This window comes from Fusarium oxysporum, chromosome VI (assembly GCF_013085055.1).
Source record: "Fusarium oxysporum Fo47 chromosome VI, complete sequence".
NCBI classification, from domain to species: domain Eukaryota; kingdom Fungi; phylum Ascomycota; class Sordariomycetes; order Hypocreales; family Nectriaceae; genus Fusarium; species Fusarium oxysporum.
In genome coordinates this window covers 4,158,321-4,174,719 of record NC_072845.1, presented here as the reverse complement: position 1 = coordinate 4,174,719, position 16,399 = coordinate 4,158,321, and the positions used below count along the sequence as shown (strand labels likewise).

At 47.8% G+C, this 16,399-nt stretch overlaps 8 protein-coding genes across 8 annotated transcripts; 4 read left to right on the top strand and 4 right to left on the bottom strand.

Moving 5' to 3' along the window:
* Positions 1-325: 325 nt before the first annotated feature.
* FOBCDRAFT_241410 (major facilitator superfamily domain-containing protein) lies at positions 326-2,476 on the top strand (the record flags this gene model as incomplete). Its single annotated transcript, XM_031185458.3, has 8 exons — positions 326-421; positions 479-675; positions 758-979; positions 1,041-1,119; positions 1,181-1,665; positions 1,721-1,940; positions 1,991-2,238; positions 2,410-2,476. The coding sequence occupies 8 exons, from the start codon at positions 326-328 to the stop codon at positions 2,474-2,476; spliced, it is 1,614 nt and encodes a 537-aa protein (XP_031036593.3).
* Positions 2,477-2,936: 460 nt separating this feature from the next.
* Positions 2,937-4,255, bottom strand: FOBCDRAFT_203721 (chondroitin AC/alginate lyase; the record flags this gene model as incomplete). Its single annotated transcript, XM_059609079.1, has 3 exons — positions 2,937-3,243; positions 3,311-3,636; positions 3,686-4,255. The coding sequence occupies 3 exons, from the start codon at positions 4,253-4,255 to the stop codon at positions 2,937-2,939; spliced, it is 1,203 nt and encodes a 400-aa protein (XP_059465244.1).
* Positions 4,256-5,570: 1,315 nt separating this feature from the next.
* Positions 5,571-6,960, top strand: FOBCDRAFT_251621 (chondroitin AC/alginate lyase; the record flags this gene model as incomplete). Its single annotated transcript, XM_031185460.2, has 4 exons — positions 5,571-5,585; positions 5,636-5,696; positions 5,760-6,044; positions 6,107-6,960. The coding sequence occupies 4 exons, from the start codon at positions 5,571-5,573 to the stop codon at positions 6,958-6,960; spliced, it is 1,215 nt and encodes a 404-aa protein (XP_031036595.2).
* Positions 6,961-7,439: 479 nt separating this feature from the next.
* Positions 7,440-9,179, bottom strand: FOBCDRAFT_251620 (glycoside hydrolase superfamily; the record flags this gene model as incomplete). Its single annotated transcript, XM_059610949.1, has 4 exons — positions 7,440-7,984; positions 8,045-8,694; positions 8,766-8,857; positions 9,087-9,179. 4 exons carry the CDS (start codon positions 9,177-9,179, stop codon positions 7,512-7,514), a joined length of 1,308 nt encoding a protein of 435 aa, XP_059465243.1. The 3' UTR covers positions 7,440-7,511.
* A 200-nt stretch (positions 9,180-9,379) lies between these two features.
* On the top strand, positions 9,380-10,137 carry FOBCDRAFT_136650 (FAS1 domain-containing protein; the record flags this gene model as incomplete). Its single annotated transcript, XM_059607961.1, has 3 exons — positions 9,380-9,584; positions 9,654-9,952; positions 10,012-10,137. 3 exons carry the CDS (start codon positions 9,380-9,382, stop codon positions 10,135-10,137), a joined length of 630 nt encoding a protein of 209 aa, XP_059465242.1.
* Positions 10,138-10,217: 80 nt separating this feature from the next.
* FOBCDRAFT_185846 (uncharacterized protein) lies at positions 10,218-11,820 on the bottom strand (the record flags this gene model as incomplete). Its single annotated transcript, XM_059608606.1, has 2 exons — positions 10,218-11,446; positions 11,478-11,820. 2 exons carry the CDS (start codon positions 11,818-11,820, stop codon positions 10,218-10,220), a joined length of 1,572 nt encoding a protein of 523 aa, XP_059467425.1.
* Positions 11,821-12,313: 493 nt separating this feature from the next.
* FOBCDRAFT_241404 (uncharacterized protein) lies at positions 12,314-13,289 on the bottom strand (the record flags this gene model as incomplete). The annotated part of the gene is made up of 4 exons (XM_059610352.1): positions 12,314-12,439; positions 12,490-12,596; positions 12,649-12,891; positions 13,139-13,289. The coding sequence occupies 4 exons, from the start codon at positions 13,287-13,289 to the stop codon at positions 12,314-12,316; spliced, it is 627 nt and encodes a 208-aa protein (XP_059467424.1).
* A 788-nt stretch (positions 13,290-14,077) lies between these two features.
* On the top strand, positions 14,078-16,310 carry FOBCDRAFT_262468 (uncharacterized protein; the record flags this gene model as incomplete). Its single annotated transcript, XM_059611296.1, has 6 exons — positions 14,078-14,143; positions 14,342-14,438; positions 14,482-15,294; positions 15,401-15,924; positions 15,973-16,046; positions 16,274-16,310. The coding sequence occupies exons 1-6, from the start codon at positions 14,108-14,110 to the stop codon at positions 16,308-16,310; spliced, it is 1,581 nt and encodes a 526-aa protein (XP_059465241.1). The 5' UTR covers positions 14,078-14,107.
* Between the last annotated feature and the right edge of the window lie 89 nt (positions 16,311-16,399).

Here is a 16,399-nt window from a genome sequence, read left to right as displayed (position 1 = left end):
TGTGACGCGATGTCTGTCAGTGGCGTGTTCGCTAATGAAAAAAACTACTAGCGGGCCATAAGACGGTATCGACCGTGGGGGTGTCGGGCGTAGTTCCGATAAATCCCCCGTCCTCCGCCTCCAAGTTTCCCCGCAGTAGCTCTCGTTCGTGACTTGTGGTGTACTGTATCTGTATCGGAGCTGCAGCAGCCCCGAGTTGTAGTTATATGAAGTCTTCCTGTCTTCGTCGATCACTTTCGCTCATCACTCGGTGTTCAGAGTAACTACACATCAACTAGATCAATTCTCGGCATATCTTATAATTTATCGAAGTCCAAGGCCCGTCATGGTTAAAGCAGTCGAGGTACAGCACAGTGATTGCATCACTCCTGCTGAAGCAACTGCCAATTACGGTCAAAAGACCGCAACCGCAGATCTTGAGGTACTGTAGAACATGTCCGAGGCTTACATAGCCGACGTACTAACATCTCAATTCTAGACTGCCAACTACGCCCAAGGTGCCCCGGTCGAGATTGACGATGAGACAAACAAGGAGCTATTCTGGACTGTCAACAGGCGCATCCTGGCTTGCATGCTCGGAACATACTTTTGTCAATCCCTGGACAAGGGCACGCTTGGCTTTTCGTCTGTCATGGGTATCCAGGAAGACGCCAATCTCCACGGACAGCAGTTCTCGTAAGTTGAGCCGTTCTTTTGTGGCAATGGGGATAATAGCACGAGATGGCCCATTCAACGTACTGACGACTTGGCCATTCAGATGGTTAGGAACAATCCTTTATATGGGAGTTCTCGTCGGCGAATATCCCACCAATTTTCTACTCCAAAAGCTGCCGGTTGCCAAGTACTTGGCGACCAATGTCTTCTGCTGGGGTGTTGTGATTGCCTGTTCTGCGGCTGCCAAGAACTTTGCAAGCCTCATGGTAGTTCGTTTCCTTTTGGGTGTGTTTGAGTCATGCGTGCAGCCGGCTTTCATCATCATGTGAGTCATGGGTATACTCTAACCCTTTTGTCTCTTCTGATCTAATGATGTGGTGTGATAGGACGAGCATGTGGTACACAAAGCGAGAACAAAGCATCTTGACGTCCCTCTGGTACTGTATGACTGGAGTTCAGCTCATGGTATGAAAGGTCCCTCTAAGCATAACACTAAAGCATAATGACCTGACATATGTACTTCTAGGTTGGTGGCATCATTGCATGGGGAGTGTCTCACTACAAGGATGGAGTCATCTATCCTTGGCAACTACTGTTCCTCGTTCTTGGACTACTCACCTGTGTCTGGGGCTTGTTCATCGGCTGGTGGCTGCCCGATTCTCCAATGAAAGCAAAGTGCTTCAACGAAGACCAGAAGCGGCTCATGGTTGAGCGTGTTCGTGCCAACGAGACCGGTATCCAGAACAAGTCTTACAAAAGGTATCAGGCCATTGAAGCAGCCACGGATCCCATTGTTTGGTGCTATGTTATGCTTCAACTTACCTCTACTCTGATTATCGGCGGTCTGGGTGTCTTCTCGAATCTCATCATTTCCTCCTTCGGATTCACCTATCTCCAAACCCAGCTCCTCAACATTGCTCAGGGTGCTGTGACGATCATAGTCATGGTCGGAAGCGCCACACTCGCAACAGCCACGGGGCAGACTGCCTGGGTGATGCACGCATGGACAATGTAAGTCAACAAAAAGGCTCTGATTAAAGCACATGAGTACTAACACATTTATCAGCCCTCCTATAATTGGAACTGCTATCATCTACAGCATCCCTCCTACATCTTCGAATCGCGTTGGTCTACTCATCGCCTTTTACTGCACACAATTCTATCTCGCAGAGGGAAACCTGATCTTTTCCCTGATCTCTCGCAACATTGCCGGCCAGACTAAGAAGTCTACCACGTTAGCCATCACCTTCGTGGCTTGGGCTGCTGGTAATATGACCGCCCCACAGGTATGTTAACACCCGCATGCGTTCTTGAGATATTTACTGATGTTCTCAAGATCTTCCAAAAGTCCGATTCACCTCGTTATGAGAAAGGGTTTACAGCGCATTTCTGTCTCTACGTTCTCTTCAACATATTCCTTGTCATCCTTCGGCTCTTGTTGGTTCGCCGTAATGCTAACAAGAGAAAGGCGGCTCTGGAAGCGTCTCATGCGGCCGATGACAGTAACAAGCAGACTGAGGGTGACCAGTTAGGGCATCTGAATGCCTTCGCAGATTTGACGGACAAGGAGAATCCTGACTTCAGGTACGACTTCTGATGCAATGGTATGCAAGTTACCGGCAAGGGATATTGTGGTGGTCTTAGGAGTAGAACGCGACGAGAGATCATCCATTGTACACATGGTGTTATTATATAGTATATATTAGCTGGAGAATAGTATGCAGCTATCAGTCGACTGTACGATGAACATGATAGTTCTCAACTGCGCCAAGTTCATCAGGACCTCTTTAGCACGTTGTTCGAACATCCAAGGAATGTCTAAAGGATATATGGAGATCGGTCGTGCTGATGCTCTGCGGTTGATTTAGGTTGAGTCTATTTGGCTGACACCCAGAAGGATGCCCAGTCCAATTTGCCGAACCACTGATTGTCTACTGTAGATAATCAATTTATTTACACAATTAGATCATAACAAAAGGGCTGACTTGACTATGCAAACATCATGACCACTTGGGGCTTCTCAGAAGCTAAACTTCGTTTATAACTACGTCAAGTTACATATAAAGCCAATCGGACTTTCATGGTCGCTTTCTTTCATAATGCAGTCAGATCGCTATATCACGCAATTATTCAGGTGTGTTATTTGTAGTTGAAACTTGTGGCTGAGAGCTTATATTCACCACGCTCAATTTGACACTCAATTACTTTGATGCTATCCCAAAACCACCGCTTGGTCTCTTCGCCCTTCAGCTTCATTATGCAGAATGTACCAGGGCAAAACCTCATGCCGACAGGCGGTAGAGGAGGGTCCCGTATCCAAGAACATCAAAGCCTCCACTGTTAGGGCCATAGTTACCGCCCCCGCCTTCAACCCCAGCGGTAGAATTCCCATTGGTTTGGTCGCGATACAGCTTGGTCCAAGAAGCATTGGCGTGTTTGATATCGTTGTAGTGTGCATAGACAAGCTCAAAGCCTGGACGATGAGTGTACCTACTATCCGCTGAGATAACAGTCTGATTGCCTTCATAACTCTCGTACAACGTATACGGGACGTCATACCCAACGTTGTACTTTGAGACATATTCGGAGCTTGATTCATATCAGTTACTGGTCATACAAGGCTTGGGGAAGCGTTGTCTCAGATGGGTTTACTCACGCATGAAGCCCAGCATCTCCCAATGTGGCAAACAAGTCATCCCCCTGGTTGTAGCCTTGTTGCATAATGACCCCAAGTAGAGAAATGTCCAGAGTCGCGTGGCCCTGGTCTCTCCCAGCCTCTTGGCCTTGGGACAGAATTTTGCCGCTGCCGGACTCGGTATAGTTCTTATAAATGAAGTTGTTGATTGCTCCGCGCCCGTCTCCGTTGAGGAAGTAGTTTTTACCATATTCGTACATTGTTTCATTGTCGGTAAAGACACCGATTGCCATAATATTAGCAATATTACAAAAGTCCCAGTTTGCATACTGAATGTCAGCCGTTAGCTCAATATACCATATAAAACCGTTTGATAAACATAGAAAGACAACTAACGTAATGGTATTCGTCCTGTCCGTTATGGGTTGTTAAGAATCTGTAGCTCTCTGAGAAAAAGACATCCTGGAGGAATGTCTTCATCTGGTCCTGCTCCGAGGCACTCCAGCCGCTATATGAACGCATAAGCTCTGCTGCATTAGCAAGCTGATAGCCGTAGATACCAGCAGCGAGGAAGCGGTCACTACTACCTCCAATAGCTACCATGGTAGATGACCAAGCATTGAGGATGGCAACAGCCGCGTCGGCATATTGGTCGTCTCCCTGGATATGCCATCGGATAGCAAGTTGATATGCCGCATGTGCGTCGTTGTAGAGGCGGGGATAATTTTCCGCATGAGTACCGTCTGAGCCGCGGTAAATAGTGGGTTGAGGATTTGGCTCGTATGTTGGAGATGCACGACTATTGTTGAGCAGGAGTTGCCAGTCTGTCATCCATGGCTCATCGCCCTTCAGTACGTGATTCTTGGCTCTTTCCAAGTCCCGAGACGTGTGCAAGAGGCCAGGATGGACGAACCCAGTCACGGAGACGGCCAGTGCAATGATGAAAACGATTCCCTTAGCTACCATGTTGAGTATAGTGCAGATGGTTATTATCTTGGCTTTGAATGACTGGGAGGTTATGAGTTAGCTGTATTACTTGCAGTTGAGACCTGTGACTGAGAGCTTATATCACCACATTAAACTTAGGCCTGGGAACACGAAACTCTTATAGCCTCTCAACCACCAGGTCGAGAGCAATAATTACTCCACTTTATGGTATGTAAACGACTCTGTTTGAATGAAGATCTCTGGATCTCGCAGTGCCCCGATGCCACGTACCATGAGCCAAAAGAGGGGAAAACGATATGTCAAGGCCGCGCCCATAACCTTTCCCGATAGACCTCCCATAACTGAAATGATCGCCACAAACCTCGCAGCGTCGTATTTTTCAGTTGCATATCCCAGTGATGGTTGATCACGGTCCTCGTAATTGACAAGGTTAACCTTCTGATTCAATCATGCCCGAGTTAAGTAATAGTAGGTTCCAAAGTATACCAGGAACTGCTTCATCGACCACTTATCGGTCTCTTGGGCAATAAGAATATGTAGGCATTAGGACCGTATTGGCTTGTCTGCGACAGTTTTGCATACTGCATAATTCGGAGATGCCGTTTCAGGTAAATTGACTCAACACCCTGAAACAAGACTAGCTGCCACCGCTTCAGTGGACGGAGAAACAATTACTCGTCGCCGTCCATGTCATGCTCCATGCCACCGCATCGTGCTTTAGGATTTCTCCACGGCACCAAAACAGCCGGGAGCCCGAGGCCTCAAGCCGTGGAACAGGGCGGAATGTGGGGAAAACCGCAGGAGAGCCCAACTCCCCTGATTAAACTAGTCGCGGGTGATGACCGATCAATCCTCCGATTATGTGCCATGTGCGACTTCGTGTGTTCGCGCCAGGAATGCCATTGCGACTACTGATCATGAAACAGGTGCGAGATTATCCTCCACTCTCTGGCCTGGCGATCATTCCCCAGACTTTCCCCAGACTTCCCCGGCAAATGCATGCGCGATTAATTACCCGCATGGACTTGCTAATTCGGAGCTATTACGCCGAGACGTTCGTTACCAGGGTTTTGTGAACTTGAACTTAATTATCGGAGCTGGCCCGAGAGATCCCCCGCGATGTGCCACTAAGCCTATTAACCAGCAATCATAAGACACCAATAGTGTCACTATGCATTGCTTAAATTCACACCACGCATATTGACTTGGTCGCACTGCTGTCGATCTCCTGCAGTAGTAAAAGCGTATCCGTTTACGTTCGATAACTGGTGGAGCATAACAAAGCCATTTTCGCAACCCTCAACCTTGTCGAAATCAACGAGAACTGTTTAACATGAGACTGCTTACTGTATGGTGCATCCCTGTATCATGTTCATCACTTGGCTAACAAAGACTTAGTTCTCACTCTTACTCATATCGGGGGTGGCTGGTCTTGTGCAGGATGTCCCGAGCATCAATGGTAATTACTTCCACCAAGCAGAATGTCAACATCAACATTGAACATTATTGACCCTTTGTGCAGCTGCAATCCCGTATGTTCCTTGGACTGAGGGCATGAAGCGGAAGCCATCCGACTTCAACCATCCGGGTCTCTGGCATTCTCACAACGACCTCGAAGTCATGAGAAACGGCGTTCTTAAAGGACTTGACCCATGGAAGTCAGGCTACGAACAGTTTGCCAACAGCAGTTTTTCGCAGTCATCCTACAAGATGAACGGTCCATATGCTGTGATTTCCCGCGGATCCATCAGCAACTACACCTCGTTTGCCAATGACGCCCGTGCCGCTTACCAGAATGCGATTATGTGTACAGGCCCCCCCTTCTCTATATGTCTATGCAAAGCTTTATCGCTAATTACAATGTTGCAGGGTATATCACCAAGGATCAAGCCCATTGGGATCGCTCTACTACCATTTTGGATAGCTGGGGTACAAATCTGACCAACATCATTGGGACTGACCGCTCACTGCTCATTGGCATCGAAGGAACTCTATTTGCGAATGCTGCAGAGATCATGCGATGGGAGGGCGGCTGGACAGAGGTCGGGGCAAAGTGGCAGGGAGGCCAAGGGTTCAGTATCCAGCTCTATTGGTTGTTTCTGAAACAGAGCCTGATCATTGGCCAGGCCAACTACGGCATCGCCTCCATCAAAGCTTTGATGGACTATGCAGTATACCTCGAGGATGTCTCGGCATACAACTTTGCCATATGGTCTTGGAAGAATGACTGGTGCGCCGGTATCGATGCAACCATTAATTCCAAGACAGGCCAGAACTCTGAATCTGGCCGAGACCAGGGCCATGTCATGTCTGGCCTCGGTTGGCTTGCTCTAGCTGCGAGAACTTCCAAGACTCAAGGGTACGACTTATTTGGGTATGGGAACAACTTGCTTCTCAAAGGTGCAGAATACGCAGCCAAATACAACCTGAACGAAACAGTACCATATGACTCGAAATGGCGCCGATGCGAATCAGTTTTGGTCAATGGTCCCTGGCAAAACATCTCGGAGTTCAACAGAGGCATTGTTCAAGAGGTTTCGGGCGTAGTTAAGAAAGCACCGGCAGTGTGGGATCTCCTCTACTATACGTCTGAAGCCAAGGGATTGAACAATCAGTGGACTACCAAGGCCAAGGAAGCATACGATGCTGCAGGCGGAGAGGTGGTGACTGGAGGTGATATGCCTGGCTTTGGAGATCTGCTCTGGGCTACAACAAAGAAGTAGCTTGACCTTAGAATAGCCCCGGAGAATCAATTGTTGTAACATGAGAAGTTTGCGACTGTGCAGTGTTCTCTTCTGCAATTTCGCGAATGTAACCCTCCAGCCTTCATGGCTAGAATTCCGACTCTAGATACAGTGAAACCTAGACTACTGCTAGGAAGATCATGGTGCTAAGTGTCGCGCAGCACCGCTGGCTTTCGACTCGAAATCTAAATGCAAGCTGTAAAAGAGCTTTTTCGCTGTAGCATAAACTATTGAGTTCGAATTTATAGTTAGTCCACTGATCCCAGCCTGTACTCTCGGCATGCAATAAATATTCAAAACACTCAAAAGTTTGGTCTAACTCCCAAAGTCAATGGAGCGGACAGCAATGTGATCAATGCTTGTGGGAACTCACATAATGTGAGGTGCAACACCATATAGTGGAGGCATTTATCCCCTGGGATGAAGTTATATGAAGCGACGTGGAAGAAATGATAAACTTAACGATTGACCTAGAAAGAGTTCCAGTTTAATTAAATTGCCTAGTCTTGATACTGCTATAGAACGTCTCGCTATCTCGAAATGACCAAGACCTTTGTTTGCGTTGGCTTGATGCCCTTCAAGCTAACCTTGCCTCCAGATGCAGTAATTGCTTTTCCTGCCCAGACGTCCCTGATCTTCAGCTGTTGCTCAACAAAAAGACCAGGGATGTCTTCCAAGGAGATCCCAACGTCCACGTCGCCGCTACCATAGTTCTGGACCAAGATCACATGTCGCCTCTTCCCAGAACTTAGTGGCCCTGCCCAAACCTGATAACTGCCTTCCTCAGATAGCTTTGGCAGATACACGGCAGGCTTGCCCGCGTCATCCTGGTTCAAGGCGATGATGTCCTTATTCTTGTAAATGGCGAGCGAGGTATCGCTGATATTCTTAAGATCAGCGCCGATGATGAGGGGAGACTTCAGGGCAGCCCAGAAAGAGAAGTGGGTTTGTTCTTCCAGCTCTGTCATGGTCCAGGTCCCAATCTCCAACATATCCATGTCGGCTAGATCAGAAATTAGTACAAGTCCTTGCAAGCAATAGCATCGCTGATGAATAAACTTACCCCAAGAGCCTGGTTTCGAGAATGGACTGATTTCTCTCATCTTGCGTATCATGGTCAGAACGCTGACTCCAGCATAGCCCTGGTTCATGCAATAAGCCGTCTTGCATATGCTCGCTCTGTCTTTAGCGAAAGACGAGTAGATGTCGCCCGACATACGGTAAGACTCGCCTATCTGGTCGGCCCAGAGCCAGGGAAACTGGTTACCCCATTCGCAAAGCGAATAGAAGATCTGACGACCTGAGGCGGCCAGCGCGTACGACATCTTGAGAAACCGTTCTTGCACAGAGAGAGTGTTGCTTTGGAAGCCACCACAGTTGTCGTACTTGAGGTAGTCGACGCCCCAACCAGCAAATGTCTGTGCGTCAATTTCCTCATAGCCATAACTACCAGGATACTTTCCGCATGTGAAGATACCGGCATCACTATAGATCCCGACCTTGAGTCCCTTGGAGTGAACGTATGAGGCAGTGGCAGAGATACCGCCGGGAAACCTGGTGTGGTTTGCTGCAAGCTTGCCGTCTGTATCACGCTCACTGTCTTGCCATCCGTCGTCAATCAACACGTGGTCATACCCAAGCTTAGCAAGACCAGTATCCACGAGGGCATTGGCGGTTGACCTAACCAGCTCGTCGCTCACGTTGAGCTTGAAGCTGTTCCATGAGTTCCAGCCTTTCTCAAGTCAGCACAGTACTTGTAGCGACGTGTTGTCAACAGCACTCACCCATCTGTGGCTTCTGGGCCAAGACCTTGGCCGCCAAGGCCACCTTTGCCGATAACAAAACGTAGAAAATAGATCTCATTGCAATTGACGAACTGAGGTGTCAGGGAAAGTTGATGTAACGTGGAATTTTCTGAACCGTAATCTTTGTTCCGGCCTCAAGTATTCATGGTCAGATTAGTTCAATGTTGACGAATTGAGATGCGATGCAATACCTCCGCTATTTCTTCCACGCCGCCTGATACAGAATGTTCAATTTTAGGGACATGGCTTGGTGAACGGTCGTTCGGACGAACTACCGGACCAATACCCCATACCTCTTACTCCGCACCCCCAACCCCCGGGAGTCACCCCGCAATTCCCGTTCCATAATGAACTTAGTGGCGAGTGGCGGGCCATCTTTCGGGCGTGTGACATGTTTCCCAGTTGTTGTTTAATCCTTAATTGATAAGAGGCTTAGTAACAATCCGCCTTCGATGTCTGGGGAAACAGTCTGATATCATCCAGGCAGCCTTTTATATCATCAAAGTTACATCTACTTTTCTACAAATTCGCTGACCCGTCAAGATCTAACTTAAGCGCTTCTGTCTCATAGTAACAGACTTCGAATTATCAACATGAAGCTTCAGCTATCGCTTGTCTTGTTCGCTGCCGTTGCATTATGTAATGCGAAAGTCTTCGATAGACAAGCACTGTCATACGCTCCGATCCCAAAGGATATCTACCAACCTCCCACCAAGTCGGGAGAAACTACATTGCTTGACTTTATCAAGTCCCGCGAGGATTTGTCCGAGCTTTCCAAACTTGTTGAGCAGACACCAGGTTGGTGACCTCGAATTCCCAACCGTCACCAGTGTATTCAGAGCTGACTGGATAAAGGTTTCCTTCAAGCGTTTAGTACAAGTGCAGACTGGCAATACACATTTATCGCGCCTTCCAATGAAGCGTTCAATAATACAGGTGAATACTATAAGACATTTGCCAGTACACCCAAGGGACGCTGGTGGTCTGGACAGATGCTTCAACATCACTACATTCCCAACTCGCGTCTATACACGAGCAACTTCACTGCGGAAAAGACTCGATTTCAACTGGGGTCTTACCTCTATGCATCGGCTGAGATCAAAGGCGGAGATCTTGTGCTCAACAATGTGGCGACCATCGTCGAAGCCAATATCCCTGTAACCAATGTAAGTGCCCGGGGAGAGAGAAGACTAGACTGAGGATGATTGGAGACTAATGAATGTAGGGCCTTGTACACATCAGCGATCGTATTCTGGCTGGCGATGCCATGATCTACGAGGCTGACATTGGAACAACTAAGCAAGGCTTCATCCCTGGTTCTTGCTCTAACCCCAACCTACCTTATTGCTGAGCGTGAAGACATTGAGAGCATCTAGCCTGATTATTCTATATACAGACATCCTATAAATATGTGGTATCGTTATCCTAGACTTAGCAGCAACCAATCTGGCATTCTTGCCAGAACCTATACATCTTTTGCTTCATGACATGTTCACACCAGATAAACTTCTTCAACCTTATCTCCACTAGCTCCCAGTCCTGGCCGTAACCAGTTGAGTAGAAGCACCGATAACGTTCCACCAACGTAGCCGCCTGGTCCTTATGGAGCTGACTCTTTGTTAGGCCACCAGCCATATGCAGCAACCAGAATGAGATGTCCGGCGCAAGCTTCCACGGCGACATTTGTCTTGTGAAGTCTGTCATACAATCAAGTATCTCGGTGACACACTTCTCGGGCGCAAAGTACCCTCCCCAAACACCTTCAGAAAGTCGATATGTACAGAGATAAGCCGCAAAGAGGCACGCTCTGTAAATCAGGGATTCTTCGCTCTGGGAACCATCTCTTCTTGTTCCACTAAGAAGATCCACAAGTCTAATCTGCAAGTTGGCTTGGCTATTGCATAATGGGTACCCCTCATCATCCAAGTCCTCCATCAACGGCATTGGGGTAACTGAAATATCCTTGTCGTCATTATTGACAAAGGTGATTGGCGCTCTTGTCCCTCGGCGCATTGTGTCCACGGCGCAGCATAATGCGTTGAGATCCTCGAACACAGCAGGTACTGCTGCAGGCCACCCATAGGTGTGAGGTATGAATCCTTGTGGCAAAGCAAAGTAGCTACGGTACGTCTCATCCTCCCGCAAGCGGGTAAACATCCCGCGATTGTCGAATTGCAAGACTCGGGGTGCACCAGTTGCAAGGGAGCAGATTATGTCCTGCCAAAACAGAGCTCGCTGAACCCGAGTAACATGCGAGACACTATATTGACTGGTCAAAATGTTACGTTGGGAGATTATAGTTTGGAGGCCATGGATATGTGTAGCAGCGCAGGCAGAACCTGGATTTGTATCGCGGACTCGGTATTCATAGCTAATCAACATGAGAATGGCTGTTATGGTATGGAGTATTGTCGAGTCACCGCCAAAATGGGATAAGTCTCGATTGAGAGACTGAAGAACCTGACTGCGGTGGTGCATCGTTTCGTAGTTTTGCTGGTAGTCGTTGGCTGCTAATGCGAGGAGAAGAGATAGAGCATGGAACAATGACTTGTGGGTCAACAACGGCGCCTGGCCATCCTCGTTACCTAAGCCTTGGAGCACAACACAATGTGTCTGTTGATCGATTCGAAACAGCGGTTCCCCGGCGGCCTTGGCTAATGCTATGGAAAACAGATTAGCAGTTGAGCTTACCACGAGGCTTACGAAGGTCTCGAGCCCTACGATATCTAAGAAGCTGTCGTAATCGTTCGGGACTCTCGCACAGGGTGTTGAACGGGTCGAGGAGACTGGGGGAAACTCGAGAAAAGGAATTGCCGCTCATGCCGCTGAGCCAAGTAGGTTGAGCGGAATCAACAGAGCCAGTCCTGGCAGCAAGAACATCCGTCGAATACACAACGGAAACATCAAGATCGATGTTCGTATCAGGGTCGCGGCATTGCTCTCGTCTCTGACCCATGTTGTCGCGGTGGATAGCATCCCGTGGGATTGCTCCTTGATGCTGGTTAGGAAGTAAGAGGGGGATAAACCTGGGCATGATTTCAAATAGAACTGTATACTGTCATAATATGTCGGGTTTCAAGGGCAGAGGTTGTAGAGCGATAAGGCGTATATGAGATAAAAAGCTACGAGAAAGAATGAGAGAGCGAGATTCAATCTTGTGGGGCCAACAGGTAAGCTGGCTGACTAATTGCTGCGCTGAAACCGTAGTATATCACTCTAGAGGTCTGGGGTAAGCAGTGACACCTCGGCAGGTAGGCTCTTAATTGACATTCTGATGATAACTTGACTCAAGGATCTTATTCCTTATGATTACCTAAGATACATTAATTAACTCACAGTTGATGCTTGCATCAGGCATACCAAATATGCATTTTCAATTCTTTAATTCCATATCGTATTTAATCTATCTTTTAATCTATGTACTGGCCATCCAATATTCCTGCCAAAGCTATCTATAAAACGAAGCACCTCCTGTTGTTCTACAGGATTGGTTAATAAACACCCACCTAGACCGTTAGCGATCTTCCTTAGTAAGAGGTGATCCAGAGCTCACAAGTAAAAAGTAGATGATGTACGGTGAACCCAGCACCAACTACCGAAGGGTTATGGATGCCAAGACCGATAGCGATATGGAGGTCCTTCATGGCCGCTTTCTAAGATTACAAGTTTAGCAACCAGGCTTGAAGGAAGATGATTGACGTACATCTGCGGCTACCCGATGCTCGATAGTTCTTAAACTAGACACCCATAGTCTGGGCTCTGAGATGTGCAGCAGAATGCGAGCCAGACAATAGTGTTGATATCCCATTACTGCAAAAACATAAGTCATTTTGCTCCGTCGGAAAGTATGCAACGCACTGACCTTGAGCAGGATTCATCATCCATACAATAGGAAAAGCCGATTTGACCCCAGTAGAAGTACTCTTGACATCAGAATGATGATAAGGAGAATAGTGCGACGGTATAGAATCATGCCAGCTCGCAACCTCCTTACCAAGATGCGCCCACGTTTCGTAGTCGGGCTGTGCACCCGGGCTAAAACAGGTGGCCAATACCTGACAGCAAAGAAGAATAATCCGATTGGCAAAGTCCTCATCAGTTGTGTCTACAAACGATCTGGAGCGTCTATATTTGTTCAGATCTACTTGCATCGGCTCGCCTTTAATGAGAGAGATGTGAAGATTTTGTCGAAGCATTATCCAGCTGGCCGCTTCACTTAGACCGCCTTGGGCTATGAAGTCAGGGATGTTGTTCCAGAGTCGCGCGCATCCAACAAGATGGGTTCCAGTGTCGACATCTTTCAAAGCGTTAATGTGCCAACTGTAGTCATGGCTTTGCTTGGACTGGCTTACCACACATCTCCTCGTACAACCGTAAAAGGACAGCTGCTGCCAGAAGATTTTCATCTAAGGATGACATCGGGTCATCAAGGATGGGGATCAAGATGCGTAGAGCATAGCTATGATACTCTTCGCTACTTTCGTCGTCAATACCAGTGATCATTGCTAGATGACGTGATGAGAAAGCTAGGATGGAGTATGCTAGGAGCGGCAGTTGGCGAGCCCTCTTCGGCACTTCGCGACCAAAGCGCTTCGACGGATCACAGATATCAATCTGGAAATGGGCCGTCAGAGACCTTATATGGTGTACATAAAGATTGCTTACTCTTGGTGAAAGATCTTGGAGGTAATTAATTAAGAGAAAAGCTTCCCGTCGACTTCTTAGTGGGGAGGTAAATCCACGCGGGCTGCCAATGAAATAGTTGGATAGGCAAGATGCTGGAGAAGACAGCCTTGGCTATATGTCAATTCAGCGCCAAAACTTTGTCCCAGTGAAAAGCCTTACCCCATGTCCTCGCTTGATCTGGATTCTGGCGAGTTATCTGCAAGGCATAGAGACGGCGGCATGACCGCGTCGTGAATAGGCGAATTCGCCATTATGAGATGAAGAGCTGAGGGAAAACTACGTTGGAGTCGTCGCTCCTTCGGTAAGCCGAAAGACTCCCCGCATTCTCCATGCATGATGAGCACGATAGAGTTTGCTCTCTGTCTTGGCTGCTTGGAGTCAGCGCAGATAATGGCTCAATTTGGTGTAGTTGTTCCGGGGCTAAGTTTGAGGCCGGGGACCTAGCCTCGGAACAAGCAGCTCAAATCTGGATTCCGTGACTCTTGTAACATTTGAGTCTGATCCACTTGGGCCCGGAATTACCTCCCAACCGAGCCAAATACAGGTATAAATCTCCCGACCTATCCCAGCCTGTTCTCTGTGCCCCGCTAATTCCATTTCGCTTCTTTCTTCCCCAGACGTCTACATGTTACGATATGGGACGGACAGGGCAAAGAATCTCGGGTTGTAAGGTAAGCCAAGCCCCATGCTTATTTTTCATCGCTGTCTCACTGATTCTTGCTAGAATTGCCGTTTAAAGTGAGCTACGTCATACGGGTAACTTGATCATGGCTAAAATTTAGTCTGTGCTATTAGACATCTGAAATGTAACCTAGTGTCTTTCAATCCACCTACAATAGCCATATGCTAATTAGATATCTACATTAAAGGCGACGATGAAAGTCCGTGTGCTCAGTGCGTCACGAGAAACCTCCATTGTGACAGAAGCCTCCAATGTCGATTTCGCCACAGTAGGCTTGGCTCGACGTGAGCAATAGCAATGCCCCTATAACAAAAATGATATACTAAGAAAGCACAAGAACACGTGGAAGAGGGCTAGACTTTCCACCGAATCAACGGTGGTGCAAGCTCGTCAAGCAAGAGATCGAATTTGTGGATCAGACGTTAGACATCGTTCGATCATTCAACTCTTTGTCAGACCCTGAAGCCTACCCCAGCTCGTCGGAAGACCAGCCCTTTTGCTTGTTGGAAGGACAAGACACAGAGCATACATCACCATGTATTGGTAGTCAGCATGCTGTCGGCGATGCGCAACAACGTCCGACCAGCTCGACTTACTCGCACACAGATAGTCAACCCCAGGAGTCTAGTAATCTAGGCCACGCCACTTTGCCATTTCACCAGCATTCTGATCAATTACCTGGGCTGGTGTTTCACGAATACACAAACGTTACGACTGAGCAGATTGATAGTAATCTCAATAACACCGAATTTACGGCACAGGATACCTATGCTTCATACGGTGATAAATACCAGCTACGTCTACCCACCTGCGTGCTCAAGCAAGACGAGGCAGAGTTGGTTCGCCACTTCTTCTCCGGCTTCAGCGATGCCTTCGATCTTGGGGATCCAGATCGGCCATTCTCCAGTTGGATATCAACCCGAGTGTTACAATATCCTCGACTTCTCGAGTCTGTCTTGACGATCGCCTCGAGACATCTCGACAAGGGGAAAACTAGTACGACTTGCCTGGACTCAGCGGCTGAGCCGTCTTCTGATTACACCCAACGTTTGCCTAGCATCAGTTCAAACATTGACTCTTCTATGGAAGAGACCCATTCTGTTGCGGACCTGTTATCACGATTTGCGCAAAGCATGGAAGGTCAGTGTCTTGATCGTCAATGTCTTTTATTTTCTGTTGTTTGGAGCACCTTTGTTGTTATTTTGCTAGTGTAGGACCCGTTTCACTAATTACTCGGTACGCACAGCTAAATGCTCGGTCTCCTCTCCCTCTCCCGGTCAAGCGACCATGATGGACGAACCGACAGAACCCTTTGAACAAGGGGACCTCCCCGAAGCCGCCTGGTGGGCAAATCTGCGGCTGGAAGCCTACTTGGCAGTTGTCAATCAGGCACCTTTCCCATCATACTTAGATTCCCTGTGCGCAGACAAGAGAGGCGCTCCCGTCGATGACAAAGACTGGGCGAACCTTATGCTTCTTCACTTGACAGAAATTATCCGATACTGTTTCTCAGATAATAAAGATACCGAGCACTATGCTGCGCTGCTGAAAGACACTACTATCTGGTCGGAGACAAAACCAGATTCCTTCGATCCTATATATACATGCAATCACCCCGAGAAACAAGTACTTCCAGATATATGGCTATATAGCGAACCAGTGGCTGCTGGCTTGCAATACTACCATCTCAGCAGGATGCTTCTTATGTCTCATGATCCGCGTCTTCCAAAGATTGGACTTGCAAGGAACAGGACAATGAAGCAAATAGAGGTACAAAATCACGGGGACTACTGAGGGATTTTGTCTAATTTCGAGTAGGTCGAAATGAAGAACGATACCAAGATAATCTGCGCAATTGCCGCAGGCATGGGCGAAGCCAGTCCCACATACCTGTGCGTTTAAGTTATAGGCCCCGAACTTTTGGCAATTATGCTTATGTGTATTGAGGACTGCATGCATGGCCATAGCCTTGGTCGGAGACCTTTTCGACAAGCGCGCTGAACAAGATACCCTCCTTTGCGTTCTAACTAATGCAACTGATCGGTTTGGGTGGCCTACTTCTTACATGTATGATTTGAACAATACATTTACTTACAATCTGGAAGCTAATTCTCTATAGCAAGGACAGTCTAAAGAAGACGTGGGGATGGCTTTAGCTAGGCTGTGATGATGGCTGTAAAGTAGCATAACTTTGAGTCTGCACTATACGCTTACTAAGCTCTGTGTGTGATGTTCTAATAGCCGT